This window comes from Leucoraja erinacea, chromosome 2 (assembly GCF_028641065.1).
Source record: "Leucoraja erinacea ecotype New England chromosome 2, Leri_hhj_1, whole genome shotgun sequence".
Taxonomy (NCBI): Eukaryota; Metazoa; Chordata; class Chondrichthyes; order Rajiformes; family Rajidae; genus Leucoraja; species Leucoraja erinaceus.
The window spans coordinates 41,024,375-41,050,575 of record NC_073378.1 but is presented as its reverse complement, the minus strand read 5'-3'; the positions used below and the strand labels follow the sequence as shown (position 1 = coordinate 41,050,575).

General features: G+C 40.7%; 1 protein-coding gene across 6 annotated transcripts in view; it reads left to right on the top strand.

Moving 5' to 3' along the window:
* Nucleotides 1-26,201, top strand: part of rundc3b (RUN domain containing 3b) — a 103,117-nt gene that overhangs the window by 56,859 nt on the left and 20,057 nt on the right. For all 6 annotated transcript variants that reach the window (XM_055655563.1, XM_055655554.1, XM_055655547.1 and 3 more), the window contains exons 3-8: nucleotides 7,748-7,881; nucleotides 12,405-12,490; nucleotides 12,766-12,855; nucleotides 14,464-14,544; nucleotides 18,632-18,797; nucleotides 20,943-21,100. In XM_055655563.1, the coding sequence (XP_055511538.1) occupies nucleotides 7,748-7,881; nucleotides 12,405-12,490; nucleotides 12,766-12,855; nucleotides 14,464-14,544; nucleotides 18,632-18,797; nucleotides 20,943-21,100 (715 nt within the window). The remainder of the gene's footprint in view (nucleotides 1-7,747; nucleotides 7,882-12,404; nucleotides 12,491-12,765; nucleotides 12,856-14,463; nucleotides 14,545-18,631; nucleotides 18,798-20,942; nucleotides 21,101-26,201) is intronic.

The following is a 26,201-nucleotide window of genomic DNA, read 5'->3' as shown; positions in this document are numbered from 1 at the left end:
TACATACCAGTGCAATCAATCAAACTCGGGTACAAAAGGTAAAGTGAAGAGAAAAATGTCAGGGTGTAGAATATACTGTAGTTTCTTGGCAACAGAGGCGAATACAATGACAACGTTTAAAAGTTGTTAAAAAATGGGTACTTGGATAGGAAAGGTTTAGTGATATGGGCCAAGTACAGGCAAATAGGACTATCAAAAGACAGCTCCATGGTTGGCATGGACAGGTTGGGCCAAAGGCTTTTTTAACTCTAACACCACAAGAACTGTCCGTCAATCTCTCAATTGGCTTTAGATAGACACAACATGCTGGAGGAACTCAGCGGGTCAGACAGCTTCTCGGGAGAAAAGGAATAGGTTATGTTTCAGGTCCATACCCTTCTTCACGAGACCCTGATCCAAAACGTCACCTATTCCTTTTCTCCAGAGATGCCGTCAGACCCACTGAGTTACTTCACTTTTTGTGTCTATCTTTGCTTTAAACTAGCGTCTGCAGTTCCTTCCTGCACGCTTCTCAATTGCTTTTGTTTCATGGCTTTAACCAATTAACCCATCTCTGAAATGAATTTTCCAGGTATGCATGTCACATTTTAAATAGTATTTAAACGTTACAATTGTTACATTGATAGAAACATAGTATCATAGAAAATAGGTGCAGGAGTAGGCCATTCGGCCCTTCGATCCTGCACCGCCATTCAATATGATCATGGCTGATCATTCAACTCAGTATCCTGTACCTGCCTTCTCTCCATACCCCCTTATCCCTTTCGCCACAAGGGCCACATCTAACTCCCTCTTAAATATAGCCAATGAACTGGCCTCAACTACCTTCTGTGGCAGAGAATTCCAGAGATTCATCACTCTCTGTGTGAAAAATGTTTTCCTCATTGATGTGATATAAACTTAGGCTACTCACTTTTTTTTTAACCATGAATGAAAATGCCAATCATGCAGTGGAAGGCTGCCATCTGTGGCCATGACTGGGATTTATTCCAATAACATTTGAGCACATGCCAAAGCATTATGACCAGTATTGAGAGCAGTCGCTGTATGGAAAAAAACAGCAGCAGGTTCAATAAGAAGCTGCAGAAATCAGACTGCACTGCACAGAACACGAATCAAATTTGTGGAGCAGTGTACAAGCAACTTTGTTTCCTCAGATTTTCAGCACAAGGTTTATGGCTGCTTGTGTTAAACTTTCTTTTCTTCGGTTCAGTTTAGTTTATTGTCACGTGTACTGAGGTACAGTGAAAAGCTTTTGTTGCATGCATGTTTCGTTCTGTCAGCGTGACTTGTGAATAAAGACTTCATAGGTTCTTCTGTACAATTATGTCTCAAATCATGGATCATGGAAGCGGCAAGCACAGGCCCTGTCTACTGGGTGAATAACTATCGTCAATACTTACAATGGCAGCCTTTATTTGTTGAAGATACTGTAACTCAGCAGAATGACTCTACTAATGTAGGCTAGAGAGCAATCGCTATTATATTCAACAATTTGTTCAACTGCAGCCAGTATGATATTGAGCGAGGGAGGTTGAAAAATAAATGGTATTCTCAGTCATCAGCTCATTCCAAAACATACATTTAATATAATGACTTTGATCAATTTTTAACGAGAGAAGAAAATGAGAGGTGATAAGCAGAGCAGTTGAGATTGTCTGCTGTTTTCACTTTTCTCCATTGGATAACATTTTGTACATTAAGTGCCAAATTCAATCTTGCTCCTGACTTGCATTCTTATCGATGTGATCCTCACCAGTCATTTCTACATTTGTAATTATCTCAATGGTCTGTTAGAAGATATTTTTGTGCATGATGTATTAAATGTGGAATTAAAAAACAACTTTTCAGAAGCAGTGTAACAGTTAGATTTAGCTCTTAGGGCCAAAGGAATTAAGGGATATGGGGGAAAAGCAGGAATTTAGATGATTTTAGATGATCTACCATGATCATATTGAATGGCTCCAAGGGCCGAACGGCCTACTCTTGCACCTATTTTTCTATGTTTCTATCTTTCTAAACCATCAATTTGAAACGAAGAACAAACTAACGTGTTTGGCGAAAAGTAACTCCCCCCTGAATGAGTGGGATTTTGGAGATTAAAAAATAAGTAGGGTTTTGGAGATTAAAAAAATACTGCAATGATTCATAGTATAATGGAAGTGTGAAGATCCTGAGTAATCCATGATCCATTTGGCATTTATTTATCCCATCGCATAATTTCAATAATTTGTGTGGCAGATTAAACATGTTAAATGGTCAGCTCGACATAGATTACAAGACCTACACCAAACCCAAACCAATTAGGAGCAGACGAGGGCATTCGATCCAATTTGTGATCCCAGCTACAAAGACAGATGTGTACAGCAATTGGTTCTTCCCACGTACAATTAAAGCATGGAATAATCTCCACCCAACTATAGTTACCCAACCAGATGCAACTAAATTTAAAGTAGCTCTTTCTTCCCAATAACCCTTTCTGGCTTAATCCCTCCCTTCACCACCTCCAGTTTAAATTCCATTTGGAATATTTTGGAGGACCAAGAACAACGAACAATGTAGCATTTTGTTTGAAACACCTCATTCCTACCATATCAGCAGATTAAACATTTATTGTAAAAGAAATAAGATGTCATAACATAGCTGGAAGAAAAGTTTCAGAAAACTGATGAACAACAATATATAACCATATATATAACCATATAACAATTACAGCACGGAAACAGGCCATCTCGGCCCTACAAGTCCGTGCCGAACAACTTTTTTCCCTTAGTCCCACCTGCCTGCACTCATACCATAACCCTCCATTCTCTTCTCATCCATATACCTATCCAATTTATTTTTAAATGATACCAACGAACCTGCCGCCACCACTTCCACTGAAAGCTCATTCCACAACGCTACCACTCTCTGAGTAAAGAAGTTCCCCCTCATGTTACCCCTAAACTTCTGTCCCTTAATTCTGAAGTCATGTCCTCTTGTTTGAATCTTCCCTATTCTCAAAGGGAAAAGCTTGTCCACATCAACTCTGTCTATCCCTCTCATCATTTTAAAGACCTCTATCAAGTCCCCCCTTAACCTTCTGCGCTCCGGAGAATAAAGACCTAACTTATTCAACCTATCTCGGTAACTTAGTTGTTGAAACCCAGGCAACATTCTAGTAAATCTCCTCTGTACTTTCTCTATTTTGTTGACATCCTTCCTACAATTGGGCGACCAAAATTGTACACCATACTCCAGATTTGTAAAGGCTAGCATACCAAAAGCTTTCTTTACCACCCTATCCATATGAGATTCCACCTTCAAGGAACTATGCACGGTTATTCCCAGATCCCTCTGTTCAACTGTATTCTTCAATTCCCTACCATTTACCATGTACGTCCTATTTTGATTTGTCCTGCCAAGGTGTAGCACCTCACATTTATCAGCATTAAACTACATCTGCCATCTTTCAGCCTATTTTTCCAAATGGCCTAAATCACTCTGTAGACTTTGGAAATCCTCTTCATTATCCACAACACCCTCTATCTTGGTATCATCTGCATACTTACTAATCCAATTTACCACACCTTCATCTAGATCATTGATGTACATGACAAACAACAAAGGACCCAACACAGATCCCTGAGGCACCCCACTAGTCACCTGCCTCCAACCCGACAAACAGCCATCCACCATTACCCTCTGGCTTCTCCCATTCAGCCACTGTTGAATCCATCTTGCTATTCCTGCATTTATACCCAACAGTTTAACCTTCTTAACCAACCTTCCACGAGGAACCTTGTCAAAGGCCATACTAAATTCCATATAGACAACATCCACTGCTTTACCCTAGTCAATTTCCCTAGTAACCTCTTCAAAAAATTCAAGAAGATTAGTCAAACATGACCTTCAAGGCACAAATCCATGTTGACTGTTCCTAATCAGACCCCATTTATCCAGATGCTTATATATATTATCTCTAAGTATCTTTTCCATTAATTTGCCCACCACTGAAGTCAAACTAACAGGTCTATAATTGCTAGGTTTACTCTTAGAACCCTTTTTAAACAATGGAACAACATGCGCAGTACGCCAATCCTCGGGGACTATTCCCGTTTCTAATGACATTTGAAATATTTCTGTCATAGCCCCGGCTATTTCTACACTAACTTCCCTCAATGTCTTAGGGAATATCCTGTCAGGACCTGGAGACTTCTCCACTTTTATATTTTTCAAAAGTGTCAGTACTTCTTTTACTTTGATCCTCATAGTATCCATAGCTACTCTACTAGTTTCCCTTACCTCACATAATTCAATATCCTTCTCCTTGGTGAATACTGAAGAAAAGAAATTGTTCAATATCTCCCCCATCTCTTTTGGCTCTGCAGATAGCTGCCCACTCTGTCTCTCCAATGGACCAATTTTATCCCTCGTTATCCTTTTGCTATTAATATAGCTGTAGAAACCTAATATCATTAGGATAACTTCAGTGCTTCACAAAGCAATGTTCTTTCATTTCAGCCTCTGTAAAGTAAACTAATCAGTTAGGATTTCTGAAATTATAACCAAACATCTACAACAATCAATTGCCTGGTCTCCTCTTAATAAGTTGTAGGAAGGAACTGCAGATGCTGGTTTAAACCGAAGATAGACACAAAATGCTGGAGTGTCTCAGCGGGACAGGCAGAATCTCTGGATAGAAGGAATGGGTGATATTTCGGATCAAGACCCTTCCTCAGACTGCCAGTCTCCAGTCTGAGGAAGGGTCTTGTGTATTTGGGTGCTTGGAACAGACTTACAATAACACTCGGACACTGGAGTACACTAACAAGCTTCTTTATTCCAGGACGCCACCTTGAGTCTCCCTTGCGCATGCATACTTAGCAAAATCATCACATATGCCAATTACTGATTTTTTATTTTTTTTTTAATTTTGCTGTCACATTCTATTTAAATGCTTTTGCTGCAATCTAATTTCAATTGTCCAGTTAATTTGAATATTACGGTGAACTTGCTTTACATTGTGCATTTTGCTTTCACCTCTAGCATCAGGATCAAACATAAATTGAAATTGAATACTTGATCTCTGGGTCATAATGTTTTCACATAAAACATTGAGTAAAATTAGTAAAAATTGAGTAAAATTATTTTCTCTTTTGCAGAAGAATATGCAGTAAAATTAAATTATCTGCACCCGTCAAAAACAATTTTATACCCAGCTATTTTGATAGCTGGAATCCCGAGGCACTGGATACTAATAAAATTAAATCATTAAACAAAATCTGTATTGGTTTGGATTATGATATGCTTCTAATAAAAATATTATTCAAAAAAACCAATTTTATTGCTCCTTTCTTGCACTCTACTAACCATTTCATTGACACCAGTATTCTCATATTCTTCTGCATCACGTTTGCAATTTGAGGTTTACTCATCCTCCTTGATGGAATTGAATGTTGTTCTCTGTATTTTCACCATGTACACAGGTATTCTAGGGAACAGTGTTATGTATTGTAATTGATATCCCACCGCAAAATTACACCGGAGCTAAGACTGGATAATCTGAAGTATAAAGCTACCAACATGCAACTCAGACTCCTGCCATGCATTGCTTGATCAGAGTGGAAGGAAAATAAAGAGGCTAATGTAAAATTCTCATCAGTTTTATAGTAGGTTCAGCAGATAACAATTTTGTGGGAAGGACATTGCAGCTAGCTTTCAGGTAAAATAATAGATAACATGAGGAAAATAATCTGCAAAAGGATGGCTAACAATTTTCATTTTGTGTTAGACATTTGAACAAGAGAAAGCTGCCAGGGGAAATAGTGCTTCTTTATAGTGATGCAATTTAATCTTCTTAAATTAAATGAATAGATCGGGTAGATGCACAAAATTTCTTGCCCAGAGTAGGGGAATCGAGGGCCAGAGGACATGGGTCCAAGATTTAATAGGAATCTGAGGGGTAGCTTTTTGACACAAAGGGTGGTGGGTGTGTGGAACAAGCTTCCAGAGGAGGTAATTGAGGCTAGAACTATCCCAACATTTAAGAAACAGATATGGGCCTCTCCCGCTTGGTCGACTTTTTAGGCGACTGCAGGAGACTATGCAGTCGCCACATGTTCGCGGGTGGTTGCCGGGGAGTCGCCTTCATGGTCGTGAGGAGTTCCCGCATTCTGGGAACTAGTCGTGGCCTCATATGGTCACCGTGAATTTTTCAACTGTGGAAAAATTAGCAGTGACTAGAATGAAGCCGCCATGGAGAGTAGCGAGAATTCTCGAGCCGTAGGTGGGTTGCCAGGAGGTCCTAATGGGTTGACAGGAGGTCGAAGTTTCTCGGAGGTTCTCGTAGGTTGTAGCAGGTGCTGACCGTTGAATTTCATTGGCTCATTGGCAAAAAAAAAAGTAAGCAGTCGTTTTCTGAACCAAGGATAACCGACTGGTAATGTTAAATGTCCGTCGAGCTTCACAGCCGCGTATCTCTGGCTTCTTAAAAGTCCTCTCTTAAAAAAATTTCAGCGGGTCAGGCAATCTAGCTCTGTGGAATGAGAAACCATTAATGTTTCAGATCAATAATCCTACTGAGGCAAGAAGACTGAAGGCAATAATCCTACTGAGGCAAGATGGCGGCTCTTGGCATACCAGTTTCAGAAGATAAAAAGATTTGGAATTCATTTGGATTTAGTTAAACTAGTAATTTAAGTCGGAACTTGTCAAGTAATGGTCAGGACAGTTCCTAACAGTTTCTTGTCATTAATTGATGCTTTCTTCCAGAGGCTTCAGTATTATATTCCATGCCCTGAGAATGCAGTGATTGGATGTCAATTCAATTGTGATTGTTGGAAAGGAGTGCTACAATTAATTATCTAATCTTGGATTCATTTTGCTATTTGCCACTCCGTAACTAAGAAATCTACTCCCAAACTGCACCCTCAACTTCATGTATAAGGCGGCGACCCGACTTCGGAGCCTCGGGCCTAGTGGATGACAACGTCGGAAGCTCACAGGTCCCAGGTTGGTGACCGGTTTTCTGGAGCTCCCGCAATGACAGCTTCGTCCGCTGAACTGGAGGGTGGCAGCTTCGACCGCCCCGGGTCGCGGAGTTTGAACCAGCCCGTTCGCGGAGCTCGGATGGGACCCCTACATCGAGAGCTGGATCGCCTCAAAGCAGAGGGATACGAGGAGGGAAGAGACAAGGACTTTAAGACAGTGAGGAGGTGCCTGGTAGACTCACTGTGGTGGATGTTCAACTGTGTTAAGTGTGTGTTTTGTTATCTTATTTCTATGTTATGACTGCAAGGTATACCATTTCGTTCAGAATGAAATGTCTGAATAACAATAAAGGATACTTTACTCATAAATCAAAATTGTTTGGAAAGAGTGTACTATTTTGTGAATTGGATGAAACTGTTAATTGGGATCAGCATCATAGCCGAAGCAATCCACTTTTCCACCTTCCAGACGAGATGTGATCATTGGTGGAGATTTAGAGGATGGGGTAAAAATAATGGGAAATTCTAAATGATGAGAGAGAACTGATCTTTCGCTTTTACAAGTCTGAAGAAGGGTCTCAACCCGAAACGTTGCCTATTTCCTTCGCTCCATAGATGCTGCCTTACCCGCTGAGTTTCTCCAGGATTTTTGTCTACTTTCACTTTTAAAGAGTCGAGTTTGATATGAAGGACCTCTCAAGTGTGCAAGTTTTACTCAAGAGAGAAGCAACTAATTTTGGAGATTAGTATTATTATTTGCTTTGTTTATGCTGCAGGTCAAGTAAATTGGTTTGGTTTTGAAAGCCCTCGAAGCTTCTGGGACTTCATACGTGTGGCCTGCAGCAAGGTACCCCATAACTGCATCAGCAGCATTGAAAACATGGAGAACGTAAGCTCGTCAAGGGCAAAGGTTAGAAACCAGCTGAATTCCAGATACTGGTTGCAAATGTTAATATTCTACGTTGGCAAAAGCTGCATTTATGTTACGCAAGCTCAGGATAATGTTGCAGATTTACTCCAGGACATGGGAGCCGGGATATACGTGCAGACGGGAGACATGAAAGCTGGTGGGAGGATGTCCTGGAGGAATTTTAATGAGGGAAAGAATTTTGGTCCCCATTTTATCTTGGGGCACGATAAACTTGATATTCTGGACACTTTAACCAGAGTATTGCATTGAGATTTACGAACCACCCAAGCAATTGAAAATGGTGCCAAGGTTACTGGGAGAGAGAGAAAGTAATTGTAGCCAGACATCTTCAAAGACTTGTGTATATGCTCATGTGTCGCGGTATGGAAGGGCATGAATAATCATGTTAGTGTGGCGTTGGACTCATTGGACAGTGATTTTCATGTGTAGGTTTGTGCTGGAGGAGCTGTGTTGTAATTTGCTTTGCTAAATTTTAATGTGGGTGTCTAGAACTGGTGATCAGCCAGAGAAGGGATAATGTATATTGAGGATTTAATTTTAGGCAAAATAAGAGTAGCTGCAAACTTGCCGTTTGTGAAAGAAGAAAGATGGGACACCGGGAAGGAAGAATGCATTCAAAAGAGAGTTAGATAGAGCTCTTAAGGCTAGCGGAAGCAAGGGATATGGGGAGAAGGCAATAACGGGGTACTGATTGTGGATGATCAGCTATGATCACATTGAATGGCGGTGCTGGCTCAAAGGGCCGAATGGCCTTCTCCTGAATCTATTGTCTATGTAAATCCTATTTCACTGTACCTCGGTACACATGACAATAAACTAAACTGAACTGTTTCTGGGTGGAAATGCAAGAGATAAAAATGTCACTATTGCTCACCTGTCTAGTTTAGCCTAGGTGAATTGTCTGAGAATCAGAAGGGAACAGAGACATCATCAATACAAATTTATTGGTGGATGCTAAAAACAATGGCTTACATCCCTAAATCCAATTGTTATACTTTCATAGAAACATAGAAAATAGGTGCAGGAGGAGGCCATTCAGCCCTTCGAGCCAGCACCGCCATTCATTGTGATCATGGCTGATCGTCCCCAATCAATAACCCGTACCTGCCGTCTCCCTTGATTCCACTAGTCCCTAGAGCTCTATCTAACTCTCTCTTAAATCCATTCAGTGATTTGGCCTCCACTGCCCTCTGTGGCAGGGAATTCCACAAATTCACAACTCTCTGGGTGAAAACGTTTTTTCTCACCTCAGTCTTAAATGACCTCCCCTTTATTCTAAGAATGTGGCCCCTGGTTCTGGACTCGCCCAACATTGGGAACACCATGACTTAATGATAGGCAGAATTAAGGCAGAAAAGCATCAGATACCGTCCCATGTCAACTGAATTATTCTAACATTGTACTTTTGCAATGCTCAAGTTTTCTGCTTCCTTGGTTGTCATATAAATGAATTAATCAAATAGCCAAATACTTTAACAGGACTTCATTACAAAATATTGTTTGCCTAGTTCTACATTAAATATATAGCATATCAGTTTTATGGCACAGAAACAAGCCCTTTGGCTCAACTTGTCCATGCCAACCAAAGTGTCTTCCTCGGCTAAACCCAGTTGCCTGCACTTGGGATCTGTAAACCTTATCTTTCCATGTAACTGAACAAATGTCTTTTAATGTGGTAATTGGACCTGGCTCCACAGCTTCCTCTGGCAGCTCATGCCAGAGGAAGATGTTGGTAAGGCTGCATTTAGAGCCTTGTGTTCAGTTCTGGGCACCATGTTAAGGGAAAGATGTTGCCAAGCTGGAAAGGGTACAGAGAAGATTTACAAGGATGTTGCCAGGGCTAGAGAGTCTGAGCTATAGGGAGAAGTTGAGTAGGCTGGGAATATATTTCTTGGAGTGCAGGCAGATGGGGGGTGATCTTATCGAGGTGTATAAAATCATGAGAGGAATAGATGCACAGTCTCTTGCCCAGAGTAGGTGGATCGAGAACCAGAGGCCATAGGTTTAAGGTGAAGGGGAAAAGATTCAATAGGAATCTGAGGGGTCACTTTTTCACACAAAGGGAGATGGTGTATGAAACAAGCTGCCAGAGGAGGTAGTTGAGGCAGGGACTATCCCAACATTTAAGAAACAGTAAGACAGGTACATGGATAGGACAGGTTTGGAGGGACATGGGCCGAACACAGGCAGGTGGGACTAGTGTATCTGGGACATGTTGGCCGGTGTGGGAGAGTTGGACCGAAGGACCTGTTTCCACACTGTATGACTCTTTTTCCACACAGAAGGTGGTGGATCATACTTGCATCTCAGGTTTCCTGTATATCTTTCCCCTCTCACATTAAACCTCTTTTAAGGAAGTAATTTTCTTTCCCTTGGGAAATAACTGTGATAATTCATTTTATTCATGCCACATGATTGTATAAACTTACATAAGGTCTCCCCTCAGTCTCCTTCACTCCAGAGAAAGCAATCCCAGCCTATCCGGTTTGTCCTTCTAACTCAAGCCTTCCATTCCAGCAACATCCCTATGAATCTTTTCTGCACCCTTGCCAACTTAATGACATCCTTCCTATACATTGGCACCCAGAACATCACAGACAGGTACATGGGTAGGATGGATTTGGAGGGATATGGGCCAAATGCAGGCAGGTGGGACTAGTATAGATGGGACATGTTGGTCGGTGTGGACAAGTTGGGTCGAAGGGCCTGTTCCCACGCTGCATGGCTCTATGACAATATTCCTGAGTTTATAATTTCAGTCAAGATCGACTTCATTAAATGGGTGGGGTTATACTAAAGTTAGTAACGTTGAGAGGCTAGGTATGAGGCTCAGGGGCCAGCACTGGTACAGGCCGGCCATATGCAGTGGGATCCGACTTCTAACTCATCTATGCGCTCCAAATCATTCTGATTTCCATGTTGCAATGCTCGGGAATGAAGTTCAGTGATGAGGTTACCCGTAAGAAGAATGTTATCTAGAAATGATGACAAATGGTAATTATATAGAGGTCCAATGTCACATGCATACACACTCAATCTCCCAGCTTTATCTCACACCAGTTCTCAACCACTCTGCTGTCTCTGATTTGTTCCACTGCTTTGCCCATGTTCAGTGTTAGTTGACCAAAGGTTAACCTCCAAGAAAATACTGGGAAGACTTTATCATTCTCCAACTTCCAAGTGGCAAGTTCTTTTACACAGAGTGGTGGGTGGCTGGAACATGCTGCCAGGGGATGGTGTGGCGACTAATATGATAATGGCATTTAAGAGGCTTTTGGATAGGCATATGGATATGGAGGGTGGTGGATCAAATGCAGGCAGAGGAAATTAGTTGAACTTGGCATCATGATTGGCACAGACATTGTGGGCTGTAGGGCCTGTTCCAGCACTACTGATCTATGCTTATGAACATGTTTATGTTCGATGTCCACACGGTCACAGGAAACCATGCAAACTCCCCACAGACACCATCCAAGGTCAGGATTGAACCCGGGTTTCTGGCACTGAGATAGCAGCTCTATCTGCTGCGCCACTGTGCTACCCGCTACGACACAATGCTGAAGAAGATTTCCAGTTTATCTGTAGCTGGAAACACTCAAGGCTACCTTGTTTTTAAGCTCAACATGGCGATTTGAACAGTCTCATCCTGTCCATCATTATCCAGGTATATCCGAACCTCCACTGTCCCCAACTTCTTTCACCAGACACTTGCTCTTTGCCCTAGAATGCGCTGATGAGATGAGATCAGAATACAATTGCTGGTCTCGCTTCGTAAAAAAATCTTATGTTTAGTACTGAGACCTCCATAACATCACCCTTCCATGTTAATGCTTGCCCTCCAATCATTCAACATCTTTGCACCTCATCCTGACCTCTTGGATATATCCAATTCATATCACGTCAGCACTGCCTGCAGGATCTTTATCTGCGACTTCCTCCCTTCAGCCTTCTATAGAAAATCTTTGTAAAGATGATCTACAAAACACAGCTCCTTGACTAAGCTTTTGGTCATCTATCCCAATAACTTATTATTGGCTTCGGTATCAAATTTATTTTTGGTGTTGATCCTGCAGAGCATAATGGCCTGTTTGTTAGGTTATATAACCTATGCAAATAGGAGTTTGTTGAAAATATTTAGCAAGTGCATGCACTTTGCTCAAGTTCCTGCAGGTTGATGAAATTTGCATTCAAATGTAATCTGAATCTCTGCCTGAGCATCCACTTGTCATCACAGAAAATGGCAAAAGACACTCCTTACCTCACATTGTGAGAAACCACAAAGAATGTCACGAGGGGCATATTTTTACGGATGCAGTTGTACAATTTGTCAGCAAGCCATAGGAACTGTTTAAATATTTATATACAACAGCAGCTCATTTGAATGAGACTTGCCTTGTAACCATATGCAGCTGTCAGCACTGTAAAAAGGGGGATTGGTGTAGCTGTTTGTCTAATGCATTTTAATACAGTGATGCTTCTGTTCTGGTCTTGTAACTTGGCAGGGAAGAGCATGGATCCGAGTAGCACTCATGGAAAAGCGTCTGTCCGAGTACATCTCCACTTCTCTAAGGGACATCAAAACAACCAGGTCATAACAAATTATTCAAATCTTGTGACTCAATTCAAAAGCATTAGCAAATGAGATTAAACGTAACATTGTGGTTTTGGGGTTAAAAAAAAACTGTGTGTTAGCAATAGATTTTGCTTTGTGAACTAGAGTTTGATTTGCTCAACGACAATACTGTTCATTGATCAACATGTTTAAGTTAACACAACCAAACTGATTGAGACTATGATAAGTCATTTTTTTTCCCCCAGTATATTTGAAGCCCTAATTCATTTGTGTTCTTATTTCTCTTGCAGGAGATATTATGAGGATGGGGCCATTGTGCTGGGGGAAGAAGCTAATATGCTTGCTGGAATGTTGCTTGGACTCAATGCTATTGACTTCAGGTCAGTGATCCACTTATATTTTAATGAATTTGATCAAAGTTCAAATATGTACATATTATTCGATTAGGACAATTATAGCCTAGCAGGTGAGATGGGCACACATTATTATACTAATCACATACTACTTATGAGAAATTTATAGATATTAAATAAAATGGAAAACAACCCAGACATTTGGCAATTACTGAGTGAAAAGCATTTTTTCCCCATCCTCTCTTTTCCTTAATTACTTTAAATTGATATCTTCTGATATTTGATCTTCCAGTTACGTGTAATAGATCTTTCCTGGTTCCTTTGTCAAGGACCTAATAATTTTAATCACCTCAATTAAATCTTCACTCAGCTGCTTGTCCTAAAGCCTATCCAATCTTTCCTTACACTAAACATTTTCCAGTGCTCACAACATCCTTATAAATCTTCTTTATGATTTCTCCAATGTAATTGCATCTTTCTTCTGATGTGGTGTCTGGAAATGTACATTTTCTCAAGATTGGCCTCACATGCAGATGCAATTTTAGATTTCCCGCAATCATTTTACTTACGCAGTCATTACCTGATGACTGTCTGAAGAAGGGTCTCAATCCAAAATGTTGCCTATACATGTCTTCCAGAGATGCTGCCTGACCTGAGTAACTCCAGCATTTTGTGTCCTTCTTGTATATTAACCAGCATCTGCAGTTCTTTGTTTCTACATTACTCTATCCTGCGACAGGTTGATAGGTCAGCACAATGGCCTCTACTAGTCCTTGTCCAGCTCAGTTTATTCATTTACTCTTTGGTTTCATTCTTGGTTCCTGTGATTGACTACAGTAAAACAATTGTATACGTTTTTGACGATTGCCTTTGGACGACTCTTGGGTTCTGCATTGTTCAAGCTTTCCCTTTCTTGAAACTATATGGATCTATAAAGATCCCTACGTTTAAATCTCCTTTTAAACAGCTGTCAAGACATTCATCATTGGAAAGGGGAAAATATTGCATGTCTTGGTGGGCATAAAGGTGAAAAAATCCGCAGGACCTGATATTATGCATCTGGATAAAAAGACAGAGCTTGAGAAACTCACAAGGTCAGGCAATATCTTTGGAGAACCTGAGAACATTTTGGATTGTGACCCTTCAAACTGATTGCAGTAGGGGCTGAGGGAGAATCTGAAGTTCTTCAGCAGACAATGGTTCAGCAGACAAGCATTTCAGGGTGGTTGGAATCTGGAGCCCATTTCTTGAGATGATAATGGAGGACAAGTACTCTCTCAAAATTTAAGTTGTATTTAGATGAGAATTTGTAACTCCAAGGCATAGAAGCTATGGTTGAGTGCTGGAAAATGGGATTAGTACGGATAGGTACTTGATGGCCAGCACAAATACTGTGGACCCAAAGAGCCTGTTTCCATTCTGTACAATCCTATAGGGGACCTATTTTAGTGGTAAGTTTAAGTGCAACATTTATAGCGCATGTATTTCAGCATACAAAAATAAATTCTTTACATGGAGGATAAAGCACCTAAGCCTTATAACTTAAACCCAAGAATTAATTATTGAAAAGCTGTATGAGTTGTGATATGTTGAATAACTGGATCAAAAGTAGGAAATAAATGATTTATCTTTCAGCTTCTGTTTAAAGGGTGAGAGTTTGGATGGCAATAGTCCTGCTGTTATTGACTATACCCCATATCTGAAGTTCACACAAAGGTAAATTCATATGATATTTGTGTTGTTTTCTCCTTTATGAAAATATTGCCATGAAAAGATATGTTTAAAATTATTTAACATTGGCTTTATTCTCAATTTCAGTTTATTCATATTACATAATTTGCCCGAGGGGTGGGTGAGGGGAGGGGGGGGGGGGGGGGAATAAAAGTACATACAAAATAATATTTTAGTTTGCTTTCAGACTATAATTAGAGATAATATATATAAGCATCTGGATAAACAGGGTCTGATTAGGAACAGTCAACATGGATTTGTGCCTGGAAGGTCATGTTTGACTAATCTTCTTGAATTTTTTGAAGAGGTTACTAGGGAAATTGACGAGGGTAAAGCAGTGGATGTTGTCTATATGGACTTTAGTAAGGCCTTTGACAAGTTTCCTCATGGAAGGTTGGTTAAGAAGGTTAAACTGTTGGGTGTAAATGCAGGAATAGCAAGATGGATTCAACAGTGGCTGAATGGGAGAAACCAGAGGGTAATGGTGGATGGCTGTTTGTCGGGTTGGAGGCAGGTGACTAGTGGGGTGCCTCAGGGATCTGTGTTGGGTCCTTTGTTGTTTGTCATGTACATCAATGATCTGGATGAAGGGGTGGTAAATTGGATTAGTAAGTATGCAGATGATACCAAGATAGGGGGTGTTGTGGATAATGAAGAGGATTTCCAAGTCTACAGAGTGATTTAGGCCATTTGGAAAAATGGGCTGAAAGATGGCAGATGGAGTTTAATGCTGATAAATGTGAGGTGCTACACCTTGGCAGGACAAATCAAAATATGACGTACATGGTAAATGGTAGGGAATTGAAGAATACAGTTGAACAGAGGGATCTGAGAATAACCGTGCATAGTTCCTTGAAGGTGGAATCTCATATAGATAGGGTGGTAAAGAAAGCTTTTGGTATGCTAGCCTTTATAAATCAGAGCATTGAGTATAGAAGCTGGGATGTAATGTTAAAATTGTACAAGGCATTGGTGAGACCAAATCTGGAGTATGGTGTACAATTTTGGTCGCCCAATTATTGGAAGGATATCAACAAAATTGAGAGAGTACAGAGGAGATTTACTAGAATGTTGCCTGGGTTTCAACAACTAAGTTACTGAGATATGTTGAATAAGTTAGGTCTTTATTCTCTGGAGCGCAGAAGGTTAAGGGGGGACTTGATAGAGGTCTTTAAAATGATGAGAGGGATAGACAGAGTTGATGTGGACAAGCTTTTCCCTTTGAGAATAGGGAAGATTCAAACAAGAGGACATGACTTCAGAATTAAGGGACAGAAGTTTAGGGGTAACATGAGGGGGAACTTCTTTACTCAGAGAGTGGCAGCGGTGTGGAATGAGCTTCCAGTGGAAGTGGTGTCGGCAGGTTCATTGGTATCATTTAAAAATAAATTGGATAGGCATATGGATGAGAAGGGAATGGAGGGTTATGGTATGAGTGCAGGCAGGTGGGACTAAGGGAAAAAAGTTGTTCGGCACGGACTTGTAGGGCCGAGATGGCCTGTTTCCGTGCTATAATTGTTATATGGTTATATGGTTATAAGCTGTTGTTTCCTTGGAAATTACATGCAATATCTGAGAAAATTCCTCAATAATCCTGGATAGCTGAATACTGAGACAGGGTATGCACAAAGCCACCTGTGGGTATTTCTACCGCTTATAGGGTTTCTGACCTGATATGTGGCATGCATGTTTTTAGATATACAGTGTGGAAATGGGCCATTTGGCCCACTGAGTCCGACCAATGATCCCCATACACTAGTTCCATCCTACCGACTAGAGATTTACAGAGGCCAATTAACCTGCAAGACTTTGGAAAGTGGGAGGAAATTAGAGCCCCTGGGGAAAACCCACGGGGTTACAGGGAGAATGTACAAACTCCGTATAGACAGCATCCGTAGTCAGGATTGAACCCGGGTCTCTGGCGCTATAAGGCAGACAATTCTACCGCTGCGCCATTGTGTTGCCTCAGATTTAGATGGACTTGGGTGAACTAATCTGCCATATACTTGCTTCAGCAGAGCCAGTGAGTGAGCTAAGCTGTTTTGAAGAATGCCCTTATGTAATGTCCTAACTTCTGCTGCCATTATGTTAGAGAACAGATGTGTTGAATTTAACTGTCTAATCAACCTTGAGTTGTAGGAACTCAAGGGACTAAGCGGAAAAAAAGTTGTTCGGCACGGACTTGTAGGGCCGAGAAGGCCTGTTTCCGTGCTGTAATTGTTATATGGTTATATGGTTATATAAGTAATTGAGAACCCCAACTACAACAAACTGAAATTAGGCATTTTAATCTTATTTGCGGTATCAACAATGTTTATGAAAACTAAGAAAAGATTAGGCCATTCAGCTGTGACGAATGTTCCACCATTCAATTAGATCATGGCTACTCTCCATTTTAACTCTGATTACAATTGTATTCGCTCTCTGTACTCAACTTGCAATTTTTCTTTAAAAAGCCTCATTATCGTCAAATCCCTTCACATCCCTGGTTTATTTGTCCATACCTGCATCCACTCTAAAACAGCACCTAGGTCTGTTCACATCGCCTCTAAATCTATCACTGTCTATTCTCTGCAGAACCCATCTTTGTTGAGCATTTCCTCCAGTTACTACCTGCAAACTCTGTGTGTATTTTACTACTGAATGAAAATGAAATTGCTGTTACACGGAAGTGCAAATATTGAAATTTGAATCCACATGCAGCCACATGGCAGGCATTTGAGCAAAGATTTATCATTTGATGCTGATTTGATTTCCACTCATTACCACTGTAACTGGGACCTGGCTTGACAGGAAGCAAGAATAGATTTAATCTTGGTAGCTTGGTGTTATTGTGACCCAAAACACAGTATAACAACCAGCAGAGCTGAGTATCCATTGCAGACATATTGCTCAGTAACAGCCAACATGGAACAACAGACCAGATTTAGATTTTTTTAGATATAGAAATACAGCACGGAAAAGGGCCCTTTGACCCACCGAGTCTGCGTCGACCAGCGATCCCTGTACACTAACGCTATCCTACACACAAGGGACAATTTACAATATTTTTAACTGAAACCAATTAACCATAAACATATACACCTTTGGAATATGGGAGGAAACCGGAACTCCCGGAGAAAGCCCATTCAGTCACGGAGAGAACATACAAATTCCATACAGACAGCACCCGTAGTCAGGATCAAACCCGGGTCTCTGGTGCTGTAAGGCAGCAACTCTACCGCTGCACAACTGTGTCACACACAGACTAGTTGAAACCATTTGTTGTTGTCTGCCTTGGTTCTGATTAGCATTCAGTTGACTCTGCTCATTTTAAACAAGCATTTGGAAGGCCCAATACAAGCACTGTCTAGGATTACCACAAAATGGATGATATCAGTCTGGTTTGGCACTGGCCCAGCCACCTGGCTAGCTAAAAATCTTGCACTTAGTTCAAATTCCCAGTCCAAGCTGCTTTTTTGGCAAACTCAGTATTTCAACTCAGTCCTTCAATTTCAACTAATTTAAATTAATTAAAGTTCATGCTTATTATTTGAACATTTTAAACTTGTAATGAAGTGGTGCAGTGCTAGAGTTGCTGCCTTACAACCCCAGAGACACGGATTCGATCCTGACTACGGGTGCTGTCTGTACGCGTTTGTATTTTCTCCCTATGACCGCGTGCATTTTATCCGGGTGTTCCGGATTTCTCTCATCTCCCAAAGATGTGCAGGTTAATTGGGTTGTATAAATTGTCCCTCGTGTGTAGGATAGAACTAGTGCATGGGGTGATCGCTTGTCCTCGCAGACTCAGTGGGCTAATGGCCCTGTTTCCATACTGTTTCTCTAAACTAAAACTAAACTGAAACCACAATGACAGCCATCCTGAAGTGCACCAACTATTTGAATTTGCTGCATATAAACTCAGAGCTTGTCTGGTAATGTGCTCTGCAGGTAATTTGATGCAGGTGGCAGACTGATGTTTTTTCTTTTCTTTTCCCATTCCTGTCTCAGCAGGATGTTAGCTGCAGGATAAATGTATCTCTACCGTTTCAGCTAAATCTAATTCATGAAATGTCCTATTTCATCCAAGCTCTGAGAGTATTAGCAGTGATGAAGAGGAGTTACGGACTCTAGGAAGTGGTAGTGAAGGCAGCACGCCCGAGAATCTTGGTCCACAGTTTATTACTGATGAGCACAGCTGGTACAACAAGTGCAAACGAGTGGAGCAGAAATTCAGACTGGCATTGGAGCAGAAGGTAATTGCTACGGTTTATGTTGTAAGCAGCAGTGTTCAACAGTGGGGAGAAGACCACTGCTGAAAGGGCATTGACTTGAAACGTTAATCTCTTCCTCCCAGGATCCCCTCTAATAAATTGTACACCATTTATGTAAGGCTCACCAGTCTGTTGTTCTTGGACTTTTCCATATAGCATTTCTGTGACAATAGACAGCAGGAGTAGGCCATTCAGCCCTTCGAGCCAGCACCGTCATTCAATGTGATCATGGCTGATCATCCACAATCTGTACCTCATTCCTGCCTTCTCTCCATATCCCTTAACTCCGCTATCCTTAAGAGCTCTATCTAACTCTCTTGAAAGCATCCAGAGAACCGGCCTCCACCATCCTCTGAGGCAGATAATTCCACACACTCACAACTCTCTGTGTGAAAAAGAGGCACAATGCCCATTAAAACTTCTTTTCATGTGGAAATTATAAACCCCCAGCAATTTCTTACAAAAGATAGACACTAAATGTTGGAGTTATTCAGTGGATCAGGCAGCATCTCCAGAGGAAATTGATAGGCAACGTTTCTAGTCAGGGCCCTTCTTCAGCAATGTTTTAAATATTCTTGCTTGCGTAAATGATATTTAAGTCAAATATTATTGAGGGAAGTTATTACAATTTTAGGTTAATTTAAAGTTATTACTTATTACTTGGAAATATTTTACTGCTTTGAAATGAACATATGCCAGTAAAAGTGTGGTACCCTTCTTTATCAGTATTTATGTCACAAAATATATACTGGTTGTGCTTTTGTTAAGCTTCTTTTATAAATCTATGTTGAAAACTAACGATTCCATCATATTCTTCATATCTTTAACTCTGTACAAATATTTATTAGAGTAAGGGTGAGGAAATTGATTTTATGAAAATGTCAACATTGAACAGTACAGCAGAGAAACTGGCCCTTCAGCCCATGACGAAATGAGCTTCCAAATTTATATATGTCAAGAGTCAAGAGTGTTTTATTGTCATATGTCCCAGATAGAACAATGAAAATCTTACTTGATGCCGCACAACAGTATATGTTAACATAGTACACTAAACAATATACGATAAACGTGAGTGGAAAAAAAGTTCAGTATGTGTGTATATATACACCTACTCACAAGTACACGCACACTCAAAAAACAAACAATAGTAGTACAATAATAATAATAATAATAATAATATCTATTGTTGTTCAGAGCTTATTTGAGGTTGGCTGATGGCTGTGGCGAAGAAGCTGTTCCTGAACCTGGATGTTACAGTTTTCAGGCCCCTGTACCTTCTTCCCAATGGCAGGGATGACATGAGTGTGTGACCAGGATGGTGTGGGCCATTGATGATGCTGGCTGCCTTTTTGAGGCAGCGACTCTGATAAATCCCGTTGATGGCGGGGAGGTCAGAGCCAGTGATGGACTGGACAGTGTTCACAACTTTTTGCAGTCCTTTCCTCGCCTGGGCATTCAAGTTCAGGTCATGGTGCAACCAGTCAAAATGCTCTCTACTGTACACCTGTCAAAGTTCAAGAGAATCCTCTCTGATATACCAAACCTCCATGATCTTCTCAGGAAGTACTTTATTTATTATTGCGTCAGTGTGCTGGGTCCAGGAAAGATCTTTGGAAATATGCATTCCCAGGAATTTAAAGTTTTTGACTCTCTCCACCATCGCACTGTTGATATAAACAGGATTGTGGGTCCTCATCCTTCCTCTTCCAAAGTCCACAATCAGTTCATTGCGTTTACTGATATTGAGAGCCACATTGTTGTGCTGGTACCATTTGGTCAATCGGTCGATCTCAATTCTATACTCTGACTTGTCCAAATTTGTATATACTGCTTGGCTCACTAACAAGTTGGTTTCCATTATTGAGAGTGGATGTATTTGTAGCACCTTAAGAAGTTGGAAGAGCTGTACCAGTTTTTTGGTGAAGTTTGCTTTGTATCAGTATCATACTAAACCAATCATACTCAAAGTTAAGCAGTTTTGAGGATGCGGGTTGTCTAAATTCATATTTTCTGTACTGGCAGATTGAAAATAAACAATTGGGCAGCTTGATCTGAAAGTGTGAGCGGGATCGGTATTTGCAATACTTAAAAAACAAGCATTATGATTTATCTTTGATTACTTTCCAGGGCTATTTGGAAGAGTTGGTACGTTTGCGAGAAGCGCAGCTTGCGGAGTCAGTAGCTCAAAACAAAATTGTCCTACAGAGAATGGAGGAGACGGACCTGAACCACAAACTGGAGAAAGAGCAACTGGAGTTTATCATCCTTGAACTGCAGGATCAGCTGTGAGTATCCTAATTGTGCACCAGGGAAGTCTATTTATTAAGCTGAACACATTGAAGCATTATAACCATTGCTGCATTTTATTAATGCAGCATTTTATTAATGCAGCATTTAGTGAAGACAGACAGTGCATAAAAAAGATGGCTTACTGCTAGAATTGGGGATTTTGTTAAGCTTCGGACAATAATCCGCAGATTCGGCAGTGGAGAGAAAAATGGTTAATGATTAAGGTTGATCTTTCATTAAAACTGAAATATTAACTGCATAGATGCCACCTGATCAATTGCATAAAGCCAGCATTATTTGGTTTAGGTTTTTTATTGTCATGTGTACTGAGGTAGTGAAAACCTGGTTTTGCATGCAATCCAAACAGATCAGATATACTATACAATTAAGTCAAACTCCAGTACAATAGAGAGAACAAAGGGGAAGAGACAGATTGCAGAATATAATTCTCAGCATTGTAGCATATAGTCCCATTGACAAAGTCCTATGTCCAGAATGCGGTAGAGATGAATCGAATAGTACCCTCGCTTATTGAAGGTCTGTTTGGAAGCCTGATTATAGACAGAAAGCTGTTCCTGAGTCTGGTGGTGAATGCTTTCAAGCTTCTGTACCTTCTGATGGATGGGATCAGGGAGAAGAAAGAATGACCAGAGTGGGACTGCTTTTCTGAGGCAGTGTGAAGTGTAGATGGAGTTAATGCTGGGAAGTCTGGTCCGTGTGATGGACTGGGTTATATCTACAACTCTGCAAAATTTGTTGTGGTCTTGGGCAGAGCTGTTCCCAAACCAAGCTATGATGCAACCCAACAGTATGCTTTCTATGGTACATCTGTAGATGTTAGCAAGAGTCAATGCAGACATGTCGGATATACTCCGGTCTCCTCAGGAAGTAGAAGCATTAATGTGCCTTCATGGCATCAATTGATCCATGATAAATCGATGATAATGTTAACACCAAGGAACTTGAAGCTCTCAACCATTTTTACTTCAGCACCTTTGATGCTGATTGGAGCATGTGGCCCATCACGCTTCCTGAAGTCAATAACCAGGAGTTTGGAGATGAATTGGATTTAGTTTTCTTCCTCCCAGTTTTCCAGCAATATCAGATTTTTTTATTTTGTATCATCTGTGCAGGCAGATTTAAGAGGGTTGGAGATATCTGAAGCTGAGGCACTTTGGAAATGAACGTGGAGTTTAAACGCAACAGTTAAGGAAATGAAAAATGTAATCTCAGGATTCTCTAAATAATTTAGAAGACGGACAAATGAATATCTCTAAACAATATAGTTAAAAGACAATTTGTAATTGATCTTGAAGCAAAGAATAGATTTACAAATCGATTAGCGGGGGGAGAAACTTAGAATAATTTAAAATATAATTAAATAATGTATAAGACAATGGGTCACAAAGCCAAAATTGTTTTTGGACAGGTTGATTTATTCTGCTGAATGGTTTTCCTTGGTCAGATCATGTAATCTTCTTCATATAAGAACAAAGTTGCACATCACAATGACTTGGGAATAAATTGCCAGTCTTGATTATCAACGTTCGCAGCAGGATTTTGATCAGGTGGGCTGAGGAATGTTTGATGGAATTTAGTATTTGTGACGTGTTGCATTTTGGGAAGTCTTACACAGGCCAGACCTACGCAGTGAATGGTAGGACTCCGGGGAGTGTTGTAGAGCAGAGGGATTTCCAAGAGGTTAGCAATATGTCAAGATAAATATTGTACTTCCAAAAGGTGGGGTGACATTCTTATTTTAAAAAAGTACAGGAGCATTGCTGACTCAAGATAATGGATGGTGATGTGCAATCGGTTTCGGTTGAAATCATGAATTAGAGGGTACAACCAGTTTGAACAAACTTGGATTATTTTCTCTTGAGTATTTAAAGTTGAGGGGAGTCCTGATAGAAGTATATAAAATTAGAAGAGGCATAGACAAGTTAGGCAGTCAGAACCTTTTCCAAGGTGGAAATGTCAAAGACTAGAGGGTATAGCTTTAAGGCAAAAGGATTAAAGGAGATGTGTGGGTCAAATGTTTTACACCGAGAGTGGTTGGTGCCTGTAACATGCTCCAGGGGTGGTGGTGGAAGCAGATACGATAATGGCATTCATGAGGTTGTTGGATTGGCACACGGAAAAGGAAGGATATGAATTGTGGGCAAGCAGATGAGATTAGTTTAACTTGGCGTCATGTTCGGCATGGACATCATGGGAAGAAGCGCCTGTTCCTGTGTTAAACTGGTCTATGTTCTTTCCTCTGGCATATCATGGCCTGTCTTGGGAGGTTGGCAGGCAGATGCATTTTTTTGCAGTGTTAGAATATTAATTTACTGACATACTGTGGAAATGTCCTGTTGCTCCATCCATTGATTTGGCATCGCTGTTTCTTGTGAAATTGAGCATCATAATGGCGCCAATACAGGAAAGAACGATCAGAATGCAGTGTGCATTGTTACTGGTTACGTCCACTTCTCCAGCAGTGTGACAGCTAACTTTCAGTGTCTTTGGAATTGTTTTTTTTCTGTATGGAACCAATGAGGCTGGATGTTGCACTTTCAATATATTCACAGTGATAACTGAGCAAAAAGATTCTGTGATATGATGGTAGAAATTGCTGTACCTGACTCACTGAAGATTGAAGCATGACATTGAGTACAAAGCAATTATTTCTATTTTCTGCAACCCCTTTTCGTACTTAGGGTTTTTAAAAGTGTGTTCAATTAAGTCTGATGTATGAGTGCACATGTTGGAGAGGTCTGCCAGCTACTTTTCTTTGTGAAATGTATAATTTTGATCTGTACTGATGGGAAGAAGCCATGACAACGGATATAAAAAAAAACACAATAAATTCCCTGAGTGTTATTATAGCCAGAAATACTCTTCATATTATACTCATCTTGTATGAAGTGGATACAGATACCCGCACTTATAATTTCCTTAATTAAAATTCTGGTTTGAAGCATCCATTTATGAAATCCCTGTCGTCTCTCCCCTTTACTTACTGGCATGAAGGGCAGCAACAAAGGTCCTTAACTCCTGTTGATTCTTTCAGTTGCTGTTTCTGTAACATATTTATTTTGCGAGACAGGGTTGTTAGCCCTGTGCCCAACCTCCAACCTGGAGGACCAGTGGATCGCTCTTCGTCTCGCCTCTACCCTTCGACCTGTCCAGCATGGGAGACCCTAACAGGAGACAAATCTCCCACTGGCATAGCTCTAGGGGTCACTGAGCCACACAAGCTCCCCGACCACGACAAGGTTCTCCCCTGTGCAAAAGGTTAATTTTGTAATTTTGAATATTGCAGTTTTCCCAAAAGCAAGTGTCAGCATCCCAGGAGAAGCTGAGGTTTTCAGTTCTACGTTTAATTAGTCACAGACATCAACTTGTTTAAGTATTGGCGTGAATGAGCTCGTACTTATTAATGTTGCATGGGTGAGGGAGGAATGGCTAAATGATGTGAGTTGTCAAAATGCATGCAATTGGAAATTCTGATTATCGTTTAAGGAAATTGGTTCAATGGTACCAATTGGGATTCAAACATCAAATGTGTCATAGAGTCATAGAGCTGCATGGTATGGTAGCGGGCCTTGTGTTCACTGTGTCCATGTCTATCAAGTTGACATATTGGGCTTGTCCCATTTGCCTGCATTTGGCCCAGAGCCTTCTAAAACCTTCCTGTCCACTAATCTGTCCATATATCTATTGACTGTATCCACTTCTGTACCTTCCTCTGGCAGCTTATTCCAGATATGGACTGAATGAAAAAGTTGTCCTTGACATCCCTCTTAAATCTCTCTCCTCTAACATTAAGGCTATGTCTCCTTGTTTTTGAATCCTTTAGCCTGGGGGGAAAAAAAGACAGTGACCATGCTCCAGTGTCAGACTCTAGGTTTTCTGAATTTCGTGTCTCCAGTATTCTTAAATGCAAAGGGAGGATGGGACAAATGTATAAAAATGGACTTTAATGAAATCTGACCATGTGTGCTTTACCCACATGTAATTTTTTTTCTATTACAAATCTCAAATTGGGGAGTACAGAGGCAAACAAATAAATGATGGGTCTTTGTCCCAAACATTATGGAGGGCACTGGATGTGGTTTAGCTTTTTTAAGGACAGATTCACAAAATGATTATAGCATGGAAAGAGATCATTTGGCCCATCGAGTTGGCTTAATGTATAATCAATCTAACTAATCGCACTCTGCTGCCCATTCCCCATAATCTTGCAAATTATTTCTCTTCAGATACTTAGCCAGTTTACGTTTTACTCTTTAAAATAAAATCTGCCTGCACTACCACCACTGATAGTTCACTCCACTCTCGTCACTTTCTGCATTAAAACTATTATCCTTGTGCCACCTTGGGCTATTTTGCTATTTACTCTGTCGCCAGGCTCATAATGTGTCATTGAAAATGCTTTCACTCTTTTCACAGCTTTCAGGATTTTAAACATCTCTGATGAGATCTCCTTGCAACTCTGCTTTTCTAACTTCTGTGATCAAATCTCATAATTAAAGTTTATTATCCCTGAAATCATATCAGTAAATATTCTCCTCTCTTAATATTCTTATGTAGACCTTTTTAATACCACAAAGCTGTGCATTTTGTCCCTGAGGATGAAAGTGATGTTTTTCCTCAGTTTTACACGAGGTTTTTAACCCAGTTAATGTCCTGATCAATGTGATTGTACTCTGTCAATGCAGGAAATGGAGAGAGAATGAATGGTGCCAAATATATAATATGGAGTATTGAGTTCAGTATTAATACTGCATTCAATACTTCACAGAGCTCTCCCCTGCCCATCCCTGGGACAATTCGATCACCTCTCACTGTTTCTACTGCCTGCATACAAACCCCTCATCCGCAAGACCAAACCTGCAATAAGGACGGTCAAAATATGGCCCGAGGACGCCACCCTACAACTCCAGGACTGCTTTGATCACACCGACTGGGACCTGTTTGCACAACAAGCTACCAGTGGTACAGAGGTAGACTTGGAGGAGTACACATCCACTGTGCTCTCCTACATCAACTGCTGTGTGGAGACTGTCACAGTGGACAAGCAAATAAAGATGTTCCCAAACCGGAAACCCT